The sequence below is a fragment of the Pelobates fuscus genome, chromosome 8 (assembly GCF_036172605.1).
Source record: "Pelobates fuscus isolate aPelFus1 chromosome 8, aPelFus1.pri, whole genome shotgun sequence".
NCBI lineage: Eukaryota > Metazoa > Chordata > Amphibia > Anura > Pelobatidae > Pelobates > Pelobates fuscus.
The window spans coordinates 6,114,072-6,133,060 of NC_086324.1; the positions used below are offsets into that span (position 1 = coordinate 6,114,072).

Consider the following 18,989-nt stretch of genomic DNA (forward strand, 5'->3'; position numbering starts at 1 on the left):
CACACACTCTCACTGACAGACAGACACACACACACACACTCACTGACAGACACACACAAACATTTACACATGCTTGCACACACTCACATCATGTTATTTATTGGTGATTGCTCCCTACCTTTGGGAACTGGTGTGGGACTTCTCCCTGGGTTCCAGTGGGGATCTTCTCTATGGACATCTCCCTTCCTGCTCCCTCACGCGCGCAGTTTAGTGATGCCGGGCCGGAATGATGTTATATTCAGGCATCACAGGGGGCGGGTGCTAGGGAGCAGTGAGGAGCATGAAGAACAGACTGCGGTCCCTCGCTGCCACCAGCTTCCTCTCCCACCGGTTGGGTTAATTTTAGCCGAGTAGGCACCTGCAATGTGGGGAGAGCAGGTACCTACTCTGCCTTAACAGTAAGCATGTAGTCGTGGCTCGCTGGGCTGCAAAGATATTCACTGTGGGCCACGAGTTTGAAATGTTTGGTCTACATTATCTGCCTTTAGCCAAGGACTTTAAACTCTCTGCTTGTTCCATGTAAAGACAGCTGGGTGAGTGAGGAGTGTTGGCTGGGGCTGATGGGAGTTATCAAGCAGCAGAAAATCTGGGTATTTTAACTGGACATTACTGTAAGATTTATTTACTAAATAAATATTGAAGAGCACTGGGAAAAAGTACCATATTTTAGCCTTAATTTTCCAATCTGGTTTTCAGTAAATCCTTGTGAGCTTTGTTACTGTGGAGCTCTGTGATACCAACTGCACATTAGCATGTTTCATTGCTGTGGAGCTCTGTGACACACATGTGTGGAGCTCTGTGATACGCCCTGCACATTATTATCCTTTATTTCTGTGGAGCTCTGTGATACGCCCTGCACATTATTATGCTTTATTTCTGTGGAGCTCTGTGATACGCCCTGCACATTGTTATGCTTTATTGCAGTGGAGCTCTGTGATACGCCCTGCACATTATTATGCTTTATTTCTGTGGAGCTCTGTGATACGCCGTGCACATTATTATGCTTTATTTCTGTGGAGCTCTGTGATACGCCCTGTGCATTATTATGCTTTATTTCTGTGGAGCTCTGTGATACGCCCTGTGCATTATTATGCTTTATTTCTGTGGAGCTCTGTGATACGCCCTGCACATTATTATGCTTTATTGCAGTGGAGCTCTGTGATATTCCGTGTACATTATTATGCTTTATTGCAGTGGAGCTCTGTGATACGCCCTGCACATTATTATGCTTTATTTCTGTGAAGCTCTGTGATACGCCCTGCACATTACTATGCTTTATTTCTGTGGAGCTCTGTGATACGCCCTGTGCATTATTATGATTTATTGCAGTGGAGCTCTGTGATACGCCCTGCACATTATTATGCTTTATTTCTGTGGAGCTCTGTGATACGCCCTGCACATTATTATGCTTTATTTCTGTGGAGCTCTGTGATACGCCCTACACATTATTATGCTTTATTGCAGTGGAGCTCTGTGATACGCCCTGCACATTATTATGCTTTATTGCAGTGGAGCTCTGTGATACGCCCTGCACATTATTATGCTTTATTGCAGTGAAGCTCTGTGATACGCTCTGCACATTATTATGCTTTATTGCAATGGAGCTCTGTGATACGCCCTGCACATTATTATGCTTTATTACAGTGGAGCTCTGGGATACGCCCTGCACATTATTATGCTTTATTGCAGTGGAGCTCTGTGATACGCCCTGCACATTATTATGCTTTATTGCAGTGGAGCTTTGTGATACGCCCTGCACATTATTATGCTTTATTGCAGTGGAGCTCTGTGATACGCTCTGCACATTATTATGCTTTATTGCAGTGGAGCTCTGTGATACGCCCTGCACATTATTATGCTTTATTGCAGTGGAGCTCTGTGATACACCCTGCACATTATTATGCTTTATTGCAGTGGAGCTCTGTGATACACCCTGCACATTATTATGCTTTATTGCAGTGGAGCTCTGTGATACACCCTGCACATTATTATGCTTTATTGCAGTGGAGCTCTGTGATACGCCCTGCACATTATTATGCTTTATTTCTGTGGAGCTCTGTGATATGTCCTGCACATTATTATGCTTTATTGCAGTGGAGCTCTGTGATACGCCCTGCACATTATTATGCTTTATTGCAGTGGAGCTCTGTGATACGCCCTGCACATTATTATGCTTTATTTCTGTGGAGCTCTGTGATACGCCGTGCACATTATTATGCTTTATTGCAGTGGAGCTCTGTGATACGCCCTGTACATTATTATGCTTTATTGCAGTGGAGCTCTGTGATACACCCTGCACATGATTATGAGAGATACTGGATAAGAGTGAGTTTGTGGAGCGCTGTACGCTGATATAATAAAGGTGAATTATCTTTCACTGTGTTTTGGCTCCTGTGTGTCAGGAACATGGCAGTGTTGGGGTCTGATCCTCGAATTCCCAGCTCGCCATTCGTGCCTGAAGCACATTCCAGCGCGAGACACGCCATGTCTTTGCGTGATGTGCTGCAGGCGCCCTGGCAGATCCATAAAACCTCGGAGAAGGGGTACTTTGTGGGCCTCTTACCTGCGCCATATAGATTTAGAGGAGTTAAATCCCTGTGAAGATTAATAGCCGGCTCTGAGCCAAAATAAAGCTCTACCACCATACATGGTAAAGGGAGCAGTAAGTGTGGATTCCTCTCAGCTTGCAGCCCAGGTTAGGCGCTATTCACTCGTTTCCTGAGATCACAGCCAAGGATTCATCTGATACATCTCACTAAACAACAGTGTTTGGTCAGAAAGCAAAGTGACTTCTAATAAATGCATTCCCCTTGGGAGGTCTACCTGTAATGGGGTGTCTAAGAGAGGGTAGGACACTCTAATACGTGAATAATAGCTTCTTGTTTGGTTAGGGAAGGACTCCTCGTTGGATGAAGGATATGAAAAGGCACTGTTTTATGGTAGAAAGTACTGTTCATTCATTGAGCAATTCCCTGCAGGAGAGCCATCTGTTCTGTAGGTAGGAAGCTATGACAACCATCTAATTCACTGAATTTATTCACTCCAGGGATTATCTGTACCTTAGATTTCCTGTACAAGGGATTGCCTGTATGTGGGGTTACCTGTATGTGGGGTTACCTGTAGGTGGGGTTACCTGTAGTGGAATTACCTGCATCTGGGGTTACCTGTATATGGCATTTCCTATATATATGATTTATTGTACATGGGATTTCCTGTATATATGATTACCTGTACATGGGGTTACCTGTATGTGGGGTTACCTGTAGGTAGGATTACCTGTAAATGGGGTTACCTGTAGGTAGGATTACCTGTAAATGGGGTTACCTGTAGGTAGGATTACCTGTACATGGGGTTACCTGTAGGTAGGATTACCTGTACATGGGGTTACCTGTACATGGGGTTACCTGTATGTGGGGTTACCTGTAGGTAGGATTACCTGTACATGGGGTTACCTGTAGGTAGGATTACCTGTACATGGGGTTACCTGTACGTGGGGTTACCTGTACATGGGGTTACCTGGATGCGGGGTTACCTGTAGGTAGGATTACCTGTACATGGGGTTACCTGTAGGTAGGATTACCTGTATGTGGGGTTACCTGTATGTGGGGTTACCTGTACATGGGGTTACCTGTATGTGGGGTTACCTGTAGGTAGGATTACCTGTACATGGGGTTACCTGTAGGTAGGATTACCTGTACATGGGGTTACCTGTACGTGGGGTTACCTGTACATGGGGTTACCTGGATGCGGGGTTACCTGTAGGTAGGATTACCTGTACATGGGGTTACCTGTAGGTAGGATTACCTGTATGTGGGGTTACCTGTATGTGGGGTTACCTGTACATGGGGTTACCTGGATGTGGGGTTACCTGTACATGGGGTTACCTGGATGTGGGGTTACCTGTAGGTAGGATTACCTGTACATGGGGTTACCTGTAGGTAGGATTACCTGTATGTGGGGTTACCTGTATGTGGGGTTACCTGTAGGTAGGATTACCTGTAGGTAGGATTACCTGTATGTGGGGTTACCTGTACGTGGGGTTACCTGTACGTGGGGTTACCTGTACATGGGTTACCTGTACATGGGTTACCTGGATGTGGGGTTACCTGTACATGGGGTTACCTGGATGTGGGGTTACCTGGATGTGGGGTTACCTGTAGGTAGGATTACCTGTACATGGGGTTACCTGTATGTGGGGTTACCTGTAGGTAGGATTACCTGTACATGGGGTTACCTGTATGTGGAGTTACCTGTACATGGGGTTACCTGGATGTGGGGTTACCTGTACATGGGGTTACCTGGATGTGGGGTTACCTGTACATGGGGTTACCTGGATGTGGGGTTACCTGTAGGTAGGATTACCTGTACATGGGGTTACCTGTAGGTAGGATTACCTGTACATGGGGTTACCTGTAGGTAGGATTACCTGTACATGGGGTTACCTGTATGTGGAGTTACCTGTACATGGGGTTACCTGGATGTGGGGTTACCTGTACATGGGGTTACCTGGATGTGGGATTACCTGTACATGGGGTTACCTGTATGTGGGGTTACCTGTATGTGGGGTTACCTGTAGGTAGGATTACCTGTACATGGGGTTACCTGTATGTGGAGTTACCTGTATATGAGATTACCTGTATGATGTACCTGAGATTATCTCTAGCCGGTCCCATTCTCTCTATGCTCTTGTGTGACTTCTCCAGTGTTAGCTTGTAAGAGACACAATCACGAAGAGGTAAACAGTATTTTTATTGAAGTAAACATGATCTTTGCAAAACACTTTATTTTGTGATCTTTCTTTGTAAATTGTACGTTTAAAGTGGTTTAAATCTTAAATAAGTATAATATGCTGTCATTGCAATGTGTCTAGATATTATGTATCTTGTCTGAACTTTGTGTTTATATCTGTATTTCTCTGAAGATATTTGTACAAAAGCTACAAATGTAAAGACAATGCTCGCTAGAAGGGGAGACAGAAGCTTTTTGATAAATGTGTAGGAGAAAGTAATTCCAGGGGATACAGTGAAATGTGAGGGGGCATCTACAGCTCAGGAAAGATTTAGCACAAAACATTGTTTAAAAATGTAGTTATTTAAAGTAGACTGAAGGGGCGCTGAGAATTGCATGATGGGTAATGACTTGGATAAAAAAAGACAGCCCAGTGTTCAGAGGGTTTAATATTCCTCAGGGGGCATTATCCTGCTGGAAGAGGTCACTTCCATAAAGGGGTGTACGTGGTCTGCAGCAATCTCTAGTAAGGTGGTATGCGGCAAAGTAACGTCCACATGAATGCCAGGATCCAAGGTTTCCCAACAGAACATTGCCCAGAGCATAGCACTGCCCCTACCGGCCTGCCTTCTTCCCATAGTGTATTCTACTGCCATATCTTCCCCAGGTAAATGACACACACAACCGGCCATCCACCTAAACTAAGGAAAATGTGAATCCTCAGACCAGGCAACCTTCTTCTATTGCTTCACGGTCCCGTTCTGATGCTCACATCCCCATTGAAGGTGCTTTCGGTGGTGGACATGAAGTCCCATACGCCACAAACAGCGATGCAATGTGTGTTCTGACGCCTTTCTCTCATGGCCAGAATAACATTTTCAGCAATTTGATTTACAGCAGCTCTTCTGTGTCATGGGACATGATGGGCTAGCCTTCACTCTCCATGTGCATCAATGAGCCTTGGGCATCTTTGGCCTGGATATTGGTTCACTAGTTATTCTTCCTTGCACCACTTTTCGTAGGTACTAACGACTGCAAACACCCCATAAGATTTGCAGCTTTAGAGATGCTCTGACCCAGTCGTCTAGCCATCACTATGTGGCCCTTGTCAAAGTCACTCGGATTGTTTTGTTTGCCCATTTTTCCTGCTTCCACTATATGAATAAAAGAACTGACTGTTCACTTGCTGCCTAATATTTCCCACCCTTTGACAGGTGCCATTGTAACAATATAAACATTGTTATTCATTTCACCTGTCAGTGGTTTTAGTGTTGTACCTGATTAGTACCATGTGCATATCTGACCAATCTCACCCATAACAGCATTCCAGATCCAAAATGCTGATGAAGTTCCTTCAGTATGAGAAATACAGCAACCCCAGATGATCGTTTTGGCCTTCTTTGGCCTCATCGGGGAGTTGTAGCTCATACCCCTCAATGCACAGTAAGCACAGGGTCTGGATTATCCTTTTAACTTAGGGAGACACTAAGCCAGGGGTAGCAACCTTGGGCGCTCTGAATGTTGTGGATTTCTTATAATGTTCTCACAGCCATAGTGCTGGCAAAGCATCAAGGGAGATGTAGTCCACATCATCTAGAGTGCCAAAGGCTGCCTACTCCCTGCACTAAGCTAAATTAAAAACTTTCAGAACGAACAAAAACTCTGAGACCTCAAAAGCTTGCTCAGGACTCAAAAATACTTTTACAAATTTGTGCCATTATCGCGAGAACTGCATCGTCCGTGTATCAGATACTGAATGCATTTAGCACAGGAGGCTACGTTGGTGTGCCCAGTTTAGAGAGGCGGTTACTTTATAGCACAGGGCCAGTTTAAATAACTGATTAATGGGGAGATAAATTCATAGAATAGCCAAACCGATTAACCCCTTACTAGCTAAACGTCCGAATCGTACATATTTTCCCGTAGATTCAGTGCAGACTGTGTGTAAAGATTGGGTCACTGCAGAGAATGGCTGCAATGGTTAAAGGTTAAGTTTTTCTCGTGGTGGGCATTCTGCGTCAGAAGAGGGCACAAGAGCCTGGTTTGGGACTGAGGGGGTTAATAACGCCAGCAGAGGTTCTGGGAAGAAAGGCTGCAGACACAATACTTCACTATTTTTATTACTGAATTATTTGCTTTCTCTTGCAGTAAAATCCCGGCTTCAGGGCCATAAAAAAAATTGCATCTATTTTTGCCAGTCTAAGATCTGTAATAGGGAAACAGTCACGCAGATGGGAAAAATCTCTGAACCCAGCTTGTGGAACATCCGCCAATTTCCAGGTTCCATCAACGAGTATTTATAAACCAGCACGATTTACACGCCATGCTACACAGTGACAGAATTATTACATACACGCCTGCCACAAATAGGGCATAATTACAGCCTAGCCAGTGCCTGATGTTCTTCAATGGAACTTCTTTATATAGCTCCTCCTATCACTTCTTATAGCTCCTCCTATCACCCCTATAGCTCCTCCCATCACTTCTTATAGCTCCTCCTATCACCCCTATAACTCCTCCTATCACTTCTTATAGATCCTCCTATCACCCCTATAGCTCCTCCTATCACTTCTTATAGCCCCTCCTATTACTCTCTATAACTCCTCCTATTACTCTTTATAACTCAATTTACTCCATCAATCATGGGAGAGACAAACAGACACAGAGAGGCTGGGAGAGACAGACAGACACAGAGAGGCTGGGGGAGACAAACAGACACAGAGAGGCTGGGGGAGGCAAACAGACACAGAGAGGCTGGGGGAGGCAAACAGACACAGAGAGGCTGGGGGAGGAAAACAGACACAGAGAGGCTGGGAGAGACAAACAGACACAGAGAGGCTGGGAGAGACAAACAGACACAGAGAGGCTGGGTGAGACAAACAGACACAGAGAGGCTGGGGGAGGCAAACAGACACAGAGAGGCTGGGGGAGGCAAACAGACACAGAGAGGCTGGGGGAGGCAAACAGACACAGAGAGGCTGGGGGAGGCAAACAGACACAGAGAGGCTGGGGGAGGCAAACAGACACAGAGAGGCTGGGGGAGGCAAACAGACACAGAGAGGCTGGGGGAGGCAAACAGACACAGAGAGGCTGGGGGAGGAAAACAGACACAGAGAGGCTGGGTGAGACAAACAGACACAGAGAGGGTCGGGGAGACAAACAGGCACAGAGAGGCTGGGGGAGGCAAACAGACACAGAGAGGCTGGGGGAGGCAAACAGACACAGAGAGGCTGGGGGAGGAAAACAGACACAGAGAGGCTGGGTGAGACAAACAGACACAGAGAGGGTCGGGGAGACAAACAGGCACAGAGAGGCTGGGGGAGGCAAACAGACACAGAGAGGCTGGGGGAGACAGACAGACACAGAGAGGCTCGGGGAGACAAACAGACACAGAGAGGCTGGGGGAGACAGACAGACACAGAGAGGCTCGGGGAGACAAACAGACACAGAGAGGCTGGGGGAGGCAAACAGACACAGAGAGGCTGGGGGAGGCAAACAGACACAGAGGCTGGGGGAGACAAACAGACACAGAGAGGCTGGGGGAGAATGTATCCCAAAACTGAGTGAATTGATCCCACCACTGCCAGGATTTATCCTGAAACTGAGAAAATTGATCCAGTCACTGCCATGATTTTGCACTTCACTTCACGCCAAGAATCGCAAGGGTATCACATCTCCCTCATTAAACCACATTTATTCATTATATTTACTGTGGCCTAAAGTGAAAATGCTGCTCCGTATTGAAACAATTGCTAGCTCTTCAGAACAGACTGTAACGTCTAAAAAAAAGTTCATCTCCACATGACTAGAAGATACAGTAAAACCTCTCTCTGTCAGTTTGTGGGGCCCAGTTGTTGGCTGCAGTCCCCACGGAAGAGGCCGTCTATTGCAATGGTGTGGTGCGGACACTGGCTCCATGGCTCCATGAAGTTCTGCTGCATTTTGTGTGATCTGTGTAGTGTCTGGGAGGAATTCTACTTATTAGCTGAAAGCTGTGAATCCTTCTGACATTATGGCTGAAGAAATGCTCTTAGATGGGAAGAGATTGCTGCGTGCTCTGCGTAGCTTTACAGTCGACGTGGAAAATGAACGGTGGCTATTTCAGGACTGGAATCGTGTGGGAAACCCTGGCTGCCAGCAGTTTTACTGTGTATACATTACTGGGAATGCTATGGATTAGATTTTTCCATACAAAGTGTGGCTGTCAAACAATGTTAGTGCTATGCATGATACGTGGGCGGATCACCATGAGTACTGAGTTGCTCACCCCATCATGGAAGGGAATGGACAGCAGTTTGGGTGGTTTACATCCATCGGTTAGAACGCCTTTCCATCTGCCATCTATTTCCTTCCTCCCCAAGGCATTCTTAATTAAATGTATTGATTGGTACTTTGGGTATTAGAGCAACCTCTGAGTATCGGACAGGAGAGGAGGCAACACTACGTAAAACAGGAAGCAACCGTATCTTCAGTGCGTATCGGACAGGAAAGGAGGCAACACTACGTAAAACAGGAAGCAACCGTATCTTCAGTGCGTATCGGACAGGAGAGGAGGCAACACTCCGTAAAACAGGAAGCAAGCGTATCTTCAGTGCGTATTGGACAGGAGAGGAGGCAACACTCCGTAAAACAGGAAGCCACCGTATCTTCAGTGCGTATCGGACAGGAGAGGAGGCAACACTCCGTAAAACAGGAAGCCACCGTATCTTCAGTGCGTATTGGACAGGAGAGGAGGCAACACTCCGTAAAACAGGAAACAACCGTATCTTCAGTGCGTATCGGACAGGAGAGGAGGCAACACTCCGTAAAACAGGAAGCAACCGTATCTTCAGTGCGTATCGGACAGGAGAGGAGGCAACACTCCGTAAAACAGGAAGCAACCGTATCTTCAGTGCGTATCGGACAGGAGAGGAGGCAACACTCCGTAAAACAGGAAGCCACCATATCTTCAGTGCGTATCGGACAGGAGAGGAGGCAACACTCCGTAAAACAGGAAGCAACCGTATCTTCAGTGCATATCGGACAGGAGAGGAGGCAACACTCTGTAAAACAGGAAGCAATCGTATCTTCAGTGCGTATTGGACAGGAGAGGAGGCAACACTCTGTAAAACAGGAAGCAACCGTATCTTCAGTGCGTATCGGACAGGAGAGGAGGCAACACTCCGTAAAACAGGAAGCAACCGTATCTTCAGTGCGTATTGGACAGGAGAGGAGGCAACACTCCGTAAAACAGGAAGCCACCGTATCTTCAGTGCGTATCGGACAGGAGAGGAGGCAACACTCCGTAAAACAGGAAGCCACCGTATCTTCAGTGCGTATTGGACAGGAGAGGAGGCAACACTCCGTAAAACAGGAAACAACCGTATCTTCAGTGCGTATCGGACAGGAGAGGAGGCAACACTCCGTAAAACAGGAAGCAACCGTATCTTCAGTGCGTATCGGACAGGAGAGGAGGCAACACTCTGTAAAACAGGAAGCCACCATATCTTCAGTGCGTATCGGACAGGAGAGGAGGCAACACTCCGTAAAACAGGAAGCAATCGTATCTTCAGTGTGTATTGGACAGGAGAGGAGGCAACACTCCGACTGAAGTAAAACAGGAAGCCACCATATCTTCAGTGCGTATTGGACAGGAGAGGAGGCAACACTCCGACTGACGTAAATCATTAAGCCACTATGTCTTCAGTGCGTATTCCTAAATGTAACTGGGAAGTGTTAACCCAGCCCTCAATGTAGCGCTAAATATTTCATCATGCGTCTCTGATAGGGTTAAAAATCCAGCGACAGGATGCGGAGGTCGGTAGCGATACAGTGGGACTGACTGGCTTGCTCATTTTGCGTTGTTTTTTTTAACGTACAGCTCCTTTTATTCTGGTACTGATATCAGTAATGTTTTATGAATATTGAAATTAACACCTATTTATTTATAGACGTAAAAAAAGATTGTAAAAATCAGAAATACAAAAGTCCAAAATATATTTTTTCCTTCATCTATTGATCCAGATAGACTCTAGTAATGGGTGTAGAGTTTTTCATTTTGCATTCTCCTTCCCTGTAAAAATTGTGTTCATTAATAAATACTTGTACCGTCTACTGTTCATTCATCCTTCAAGGACCGGTGGGGAAACCTCGTTTAGATAAATGATATGCATTAAATAAAGCATTTTTAATGCAAACTATTAAAATATCAATGTTTTTTTCATGTTTTTTTCCCCGTCACCAGACCATACATTTTGACTATTCCATGATTTAGTATTTTAGGATTTTTGGCTGATTTTATTGCAATCCCACTACAGTCGATAGATATAATGAAATCAATTTAGGACTCTTTTTTTTTTTTGTCTCATGGGAAAGCCTGAAGTTGACAAATGTTGGCTCTTCTGCCATCAAGTTTTCTGCCATGTACCACAGCTGTCGCTAGCAATGACAGCGGGAATCAGGCTTCATCGCGATCGCGAGCCTTGGTCTACGGAGGATCCCGCAGTCTTGGATGATTTGCTGAAAAAAGAAGATGGAGGCACCCACAGAGGACACCTTCAGGTAAGTATATTTATCTTCCACTGCATTTGGAAGTCCGTCATACAGGGCATTTGCGGCTAGATCCCCATGAAGTCTATTCGCAGTTACTTTGGTCCATGTGAACAAGATGGCCGCGCCATGTCATGGTCGTCCATAGGAATTGCAGCCACCCAGACGAACACTTAGACCACTGCAGTGGAAATTGCAATAATGTATCAATTAAGCTTAACAAGCTACAGGGTGGTCGTGCGGCTGTTCAGTAAAAAAACATATAGTCCCAATTGCACGAACAGAGCCTGTTTAAAGTATTTTACCCAGGTCTATACTCAGGGTAGGAGGCTGGCAAACAGGCCCCTCCAAAAACCAGTGGCGAGGTTACTTTAGCCATAGGCGGAGCTTATAACAATGATTGACAGGGAGCTAAGATGGAGGTGGCTCTCTCTATGCTGACTGCCAGGTGTAAAGGGCGGAGCTTATAACAATGACTGACAGGGAGCTAAGATGGAGGTGGCTCTCTCTATACTGACTGACAGGTGTAAAGGGTGGAGCTTATAACAATGATTGACAGGGAGCTAAGATGGAGGTGGCTCTCTCTATACTGACTGCCAGGTGTAAAGGGCGGAGCTTATAACAATGATTGACAGGGAGGTAAGATGGAGGCGGCTCTCTCTATACTGACTGCCAGGTGTAAAGGGCGGAGCTTATAACAATGACTGACAGGGAGCTAAGATGGAGGTGGCTCTCTCTATACTGACTGACAGGTGTAAAGGGTGGAGCTTATAACAATGATTGACAGGGAGCTAAGATGGAGGTGGCTCTCTCTATACTGACTGCCAGGTGTAAAGGGCGGAGCTTATAACAATGATTGACAGGGAGGTAAGATGGAGGCGGCTCTCTCTATACTGACTGACAGGTGTAAAGGGCGGAGCTTATAACAATGACTGACAGGGAGCTAAGATGGAGGTGGCTCTCTCTATACTGACTGCCAGGTGTAAAGGGTGGAGCTTATAACAATGATTGACAGGGAGGTAAGATGGAGGCGGCTCTCTCTATACTGACTGCCAGGTGTAAAGGGCGGAGCTTATAACAATGATTGACAGGTACAGTTACATGATAAAGAGCTGTTTAAATTTATCTTACAAACTTCACAAGCACATGCTATATGTTTATGGGATAATTAAATAGTAAGCATTTTAAATTAAAAAAATCATGGGGGTACCTGTTTAAAAAAAGTATATATTTATTTTTAGGACATTTTAGAACAGCACATGATTTGATGTTTTTTCAGAATCCCTGTCCCTCTCCGATCCCTTCTCTGTCTGTCATGGAAGGCAGTAGGTGTTAAGGGGCCGGATGTGACATGCAGCAGTGCTGGGTGAATGTTTAATGACATTTTAGGTGTATGGCCGCTGCTTGCGCCGTTACAATACATGAGATTAAAGATATAAAGCTCCTACAGTGTCTATGGACATGCTAACTATAACTAGCACATTAAATTGATATAAAATGACATCTCACATTCCCCCAGCTACTGAACGGACTTACAAATTGTCCTTTTTTTCCATGCCATCCCCTGCATCTTACATTAAACAAACTCCGAGCTATTCACGGTACTGACTAGACGGGGTTAGCATTGCTAACATTCAGCGTAACCCCACCTCTCCCAACTTAACTAAATAACATAACAAATACCGAGCAATGTGTGTGTGAAAGGTGGGATGCATAACTGGCGTATTATTTTATAGAATATCAATCACTGCTCAGATAATGCTGTGATACAGAAATATATACATATCACTACACACAGAACGCTTGGAACTAAGATGTGTTTAAAAAGGTTAGATGCCCAGCTTATATTATTTGTATGAGATCGGCTGGAATTTTAGAAAAGTCAGTAGAATTTATATTTTGTTAGGGTTATTTACTAAAGTGAGAATTTTGGAGCATGTTTGAGCTGTGACGACTTTTGAGCCGGTGTTTAATTTTCTGAAATGAGGCAGCTGATAGCATTAGGGTGCTGAAAATACAGCTGCCCCGTGGGCCAAGACTCGATTCCCTTGTAATTCTTGCTTTGTTTCCTTCTCACAGAACGGAGGTCCCTGAGTAAGATGGAAAGTGCCCGATCTGCTGTGGTCAGGGACAGCTTTGCCCCGGTGTTTGTGAAGGGTTTGGCCGATCTCCAGGTCATGGATGGAAGTCCAGTTGTGATGACAGTGGAAGTTTCAGGTGATTAATGCTGTATTGAAGGCAAACTATAGCCATCATTTGTTATAAATGAATATCAGTATCAGTAAGAAATCCTAGCTGGGCATCTAAAGTGATCCCATACCAGATGGCGGTCTTTCAGAAGGAAGGGTTAGGGGTTAATCCAGCTTTACCTCATCCCTTCCAGTCCTCCGCCATGGCAGCATGGGTCTATAATGGCGGTAACCTGTTTGGAAGGCAGCACTGTGTCTCTATCACAACACATGCCATATTAAAGGCAATATTTTACACATGTCTCCTCCTGCTAGGCCAGCAAGCAGCGCAGAACTAGATAACGGGAAGGAATGTTTGAGAAAAGTGTCTGATTTCTCACAAATATTTAATCTCAGTGCCCATCATCTCAGTGTCCATCACCAGAGCCCACCACCACAGTGTCCATCACTATTGCCCACCACAGTGTCCATCACTATTGCCCACCACCACAGTGTCCACCACAACCAGTGACCACCACCACAGTGTCCATCACTAGTGCCCACCACATTGTCCATCACTAGTACCCACCAACACAGTGTCCACCACAACCAGTGCCCACCACCAGTGTCCATCACTAGTACCCACCACCACAGTGTCCACCACAACCAGTGCCCACCACCAGTGTCCATCACTAGTACCCACCACCACAGTGTCCACCACAACCAGTGCCCACCACCACAGTGTCCATCACTAGTACCCACCACCACAGTGTCCACCACAACCAGTGCCCACCACCACAGTGTCCATCACTAGTGCCCATCATCAAAGTGTCAATCAGTGGTGCCCATCACCACAGTTCCTACGACCAGTGCCCATCACCACCATGTCCACCACCACAGTGCCCATCACTGGTGCCCATCACCACATGGATCTGCTACTGGATAATATATTATCTTTACAATAAAACCGGCATTTTGTGCTGCGAAGCCATGAATTCACTCTCTGAAATAAAACTTGATAAAACTTCTGTTGATCTTCAAATTTGGTTTTAGAGAAACGAAACCCCAGAAACAGGTTCACAATTATTTGGTTTAAAATGTCCCTGGCGCAATCTACTCGTGCTGATTAATTACGGCGTTCTGAGCTTTACATTAGTAATTTTACTGGCGTGTGCAGCAGTCCAGGACGGAACGCTGGCTGACTATCATAGGAGTGAGCATGCAACTGCTGGGGTGCAGCTTCTTTTACCTTTGAACAAGGTAGGCGCTATTATTTTTAGAACATATTTAATTTAAGATACAGAAGGAGAGGTCTGTCCCCAGAAAAAGATTTCAAATTCAAATATTTATTATTTATCTGCTAAAAAGAAAATAAGCAAAAAATAACCAGCACACGTGAAAATAATAAAGTGAACCTAGGTGTAAATAGTAATAGGGGAGAGCAAACCATAACACGGACATACACGGGGTAAAGATTAGCTTGGGGGCTAATCCCATAACACGGACATACACGGGGTAAAGATTAGCTTGGGGGCTAATCCCATAACACGGACATACACGGGGTAAAGATTAGCTTGGGGGCTAATCCCATAACACGGACATACACAGGGTAAATATTAGCTTGGGGGCTAATCCCATAACACGGACATACACGGGGTAAAGATTAGCTTGGGGGCTAATCCCATAACACGGACATACACGGGGTAAAGATTAGCTTGGGGGCTAATCCCATAACACGGACATACACGGGGTAAAGATTAGCTTGGGGGCTAATCCCATAACACGGACATACACGGGGTAAAGATTAGCTTGGGGGCTAATCCCGTAAGACGGACATACACGGGGTAAAGATTAGCTTGGGGGCTAATCCCGTAAAACGGACATACACGGGGTAAAGATTAGCTTGGGGGCTAATCCCATAACACGGACATACACGGGGTAAAGATTAGCTTGGGGGCTAATCCCATAATACGGACATACACGGGGTAAAGATTAGCTTGGGGGCTAATCGCATAACACGGACATACACGGGGTAAAGATTAGCTTGGGGGGGCGGGGCCTGGCAACTAAGATGGCCGGACGTGTTTCTTGAGAGCTCCTGCATCAGCGGGCAAACGAAGGCGCATCCTGCAAAAAATACCCACGCTGGCAGCACACAAAGACCCACAAGCGAAGCAGGACTGTACGAGGAGCATAAAGATACCCGACATGTCTCACTGCTCACAACGGGCACACGGACCGACCACGCGGCCTACAATGGAGCGGAGATTAAGGCCTGGGGGAGACGGCCGACCCCTTGGCGTGATACCTGCTCACAAGCGAGTGCTGACTACTGCCCTGCTACCCCCCCCTCTGGACCGGTGGGGGACATCCCGGTCCCCGCTGGGGACGGTCACCCCCGCAAAGCGAACTAAACAGCTAATCAAGACTGTAAGCAAACGAGATGGCAGAAACGCGACCAAGATGGCGGCACTGGCACACCCGACGCCAAAAAGCACTCACATCCAGCCGCCCAAGCACACCCAGGAGTTTCTTGCCCGGCTATACCACAGCCTACGGACAAAGCTCCACTCTAAGAGCCTCTACCTCGCCATGAAAGCAGCAATGGCGTGGATCCGGCCGTCTACACGGCGACGCCTGAGCGGTAATATACCACGGGCCTCCGGGCCGACCTACAGCCGGAGACAGGGCCGGGAAACAAAGTGGAGGGAAGGGGAGGAAGAGCCCCCAAACACTAACACCCCGCCTCGCACACACCGCGATGAGACCGCAGGGCCCACTCACCACTCAGCTACTCCAGCAACCGACTACCACAGAAAAGCGACCCCACGAACAAAGACACGTGAGCTCCGACCTCATGCCAGCGACGGACAACTACGGAGCACCCCTCCGAAACGAAGAGAGGATGGAGCCCTACAACAGGCACCGGACATCTGGGGAACGATGAGGCCGCCCTGCAGAGGGGACGAGACCAAGCGAGATACCGGGCGCACACCGTACATCGCATTGCAACAAATAGGCACCCAGGCGCCCACGAGAGCACTAAGAGACGATGTAATCTCACCAAGCCGAGGTATTGGTTGACAGTACCACATACACTCGAGCAAAGACTTGCATTTACAACCCAGTTTACTGGTACCAAGAGGGACACTGCTGTTTAAAATCTATTAGAGTAAATGTTTTGGTTTAGATTTTTAGTTATACTCGGTTAATTATAAACTGTCTGCCTTTACCTAATTGTGTCTAACCTCACTTAACTGCCGGTGACGCAGCATACCCTAGTGATGCCTTGCTAATTATTGGTGACTCCCACTAGTACCCTACTGACCCCAATGCCCAGTATCCCTCCAGCCATGAGAGTACACTGCTCCTATCCTACCATTAGACTTGGCAGCCTAAACCGTCCAGAAAAGGGCAACCGCGCAACCCGCACTAGATACCACTGACCCACAAAATATGCTGGCACTACAGGGTAGGCCCTATCTGCATTATTTTCATTTACGCCACCAGTTTAAGTTATAACCTAGTTGTTCTTATATCTACCATCGAGTTACCTCACCATATGGCACATGCTAGACAAAACTCTACTCGAGATTACGCTCCTGTCTAAATATTTTTAAAATGATTCCGTTACACTCGTTAGTAATTCTGTGAAACGTTAATTTACTAAAACTGTGCAAATATCTGATGTCTTTATAACCGCAAGGGCAACCAGCACAGTCACACCCAGCAATCTATGCACAAGCGTCCCTGCCCAAGCGCTCCCCACCTTATCTGAGCAGCATCCATCACACTACAGCCTCACAGCGAGGAAATACCAGTGCGTGAATAATCATATCAAGCTAAACCGTAATTATAATTATAAAAATGTGCATGCATTAACATACCCCATTTCTGTTTTCAAATGTTTAAGAAAAAGCGTGAGGATTGCCTTTGGGGTACCTCAGGCGTGTTGTTATCTTTTTTGCACGTCAAAAATAAAGAATTAAAAAAAAAAAAAAAAAAGATTAGCTTGGGGCTAATCCCATAACACGGACATACACGGGGTAAAGATTAGCTTGGGGGCTAATCCCATAACACGGACATACACGGGGTAAAGATTAGCTTGGGGGCTAATCCCATAACACGGACATACACGGGGTAAAGATTAGCTTGGGGGCTAATCCCGTAACACGGACATACACGGGATAAAGATTAGCTTGGGGGCTAATCCCGTAACACGGACATACACGGGGTAAAGATTAGCTTGGGGGCTAATCCCATAACACGGACATACACGGGATAAAGATTAGCTTGGGGGCTAATCCCATAACACGGACATACACGGGGTAAAGATTAGCTTGGGGGCTAATCCCATAACACGGACATACACGGGGTAAAGATTAGCTTGGGAGCTAATCCCGTAACACGGACATACACGGGGTATAGATTAGCTTGGGGGCTAATCCCATAACACGGACATACACGGGGTAAAGATTAGCTTGGGGGCTAATCCCATAACACGGACATACACGGGATAAAGATTAGCTTGGGGGCTAATCCCGTAACACGGACATACACGGGGTAAAGATTAGCTTGGGGGCTAATCGCATAACACGGACATACACGGGATAAAGATTAGTTTGGGGGCTAATCGCATAACACGGACATACACGGGATAAAGATTAGCTTGGGGGCTAATCCCATAACACGGACATACACAAGGTAAAGATTAGCTTGGGGGCTAATCCCATAACACGGACATACACGGGGTAAAGATTAGCTTGGGGGCTAATCCCATAACACGGACATACACGGGGTAAAGATTAGCTTGGGGGCTAATCCCGTAACACGGACATACACGGGGTAAAGATTAGCTTGGGGGCTAATCCCGTAACACGGACATACACGGGGTAAAGATTAGCTTGGGGGCTAATCCCATAACACGGACATAACACGGGGTAAAGATTAGCTTGGGGGCTAATCCCATAACACGGACATACACGGGGTAAAGATTAGCTTGGGGGCTAATCCCATAACACGGACATACACGGGGTAAAGATTAGCTTGGGGGCTAATCCCATAACACGGACATACACGGGGTAAAGATTAGCTTGGGGGCTAATCCCATAACACGGACATACACGGGGTAAAGATTAGCTTGGGGGCTAATCCCATAACACGGACATACACGGGGTAAAGATTAGCTTGGGGGCTAATCCCGTAACACGGACATACACGGGGTAAAGATTAGCTTGGGGGCTAATCGAATGTCTCATCGTGCTAGAGAATGAGATACAAAACCGGTAGAGGGAAACACTTTGTTATTAATAACAAAATAATAAATCATTTTAAAACGTTATTCACCAAATCCCTCGCTGTGGTTTATTAAAACATACGGTAATTGCTGCTCACAGTCGGCACATTTAATTTATTTTCAGGACATTTTACTGAGTGCGTTGCATACATGAGAAACGCTAATTGCTGAATATTGTACAGATCACAGAGATATTAATACCCCTCGTACTGTGTGCGGTAGGATTCCCTTTATTCATGATTTCCAGGGGGCTAATTCTGGCCGAGTTA

General features: G+C 46.2%; 1 protein-coding gene across 1 annotated transcript in view; it reads left to right on the forward strand.

The window, feature by feature from the left end:
- MYLK (myosin light chain kinase) overlaps positions 1 to 18,989 on the forward strand; it is a 246,733-nt gene that overhangs the window by 65,002 nt on the left and 162,742 nt on the right. The window contains exon 13 of the mRNA XM_063429182.1: positions 13,336 to 13,473. Coding sequence (XP_063285252.1) covers positions 13,336 to 13,473 — 138 coding nt within the window. The remainder of the gene's footprint in view (positions 1 to 13,335; positions 13,474 to 18,989) is intronic.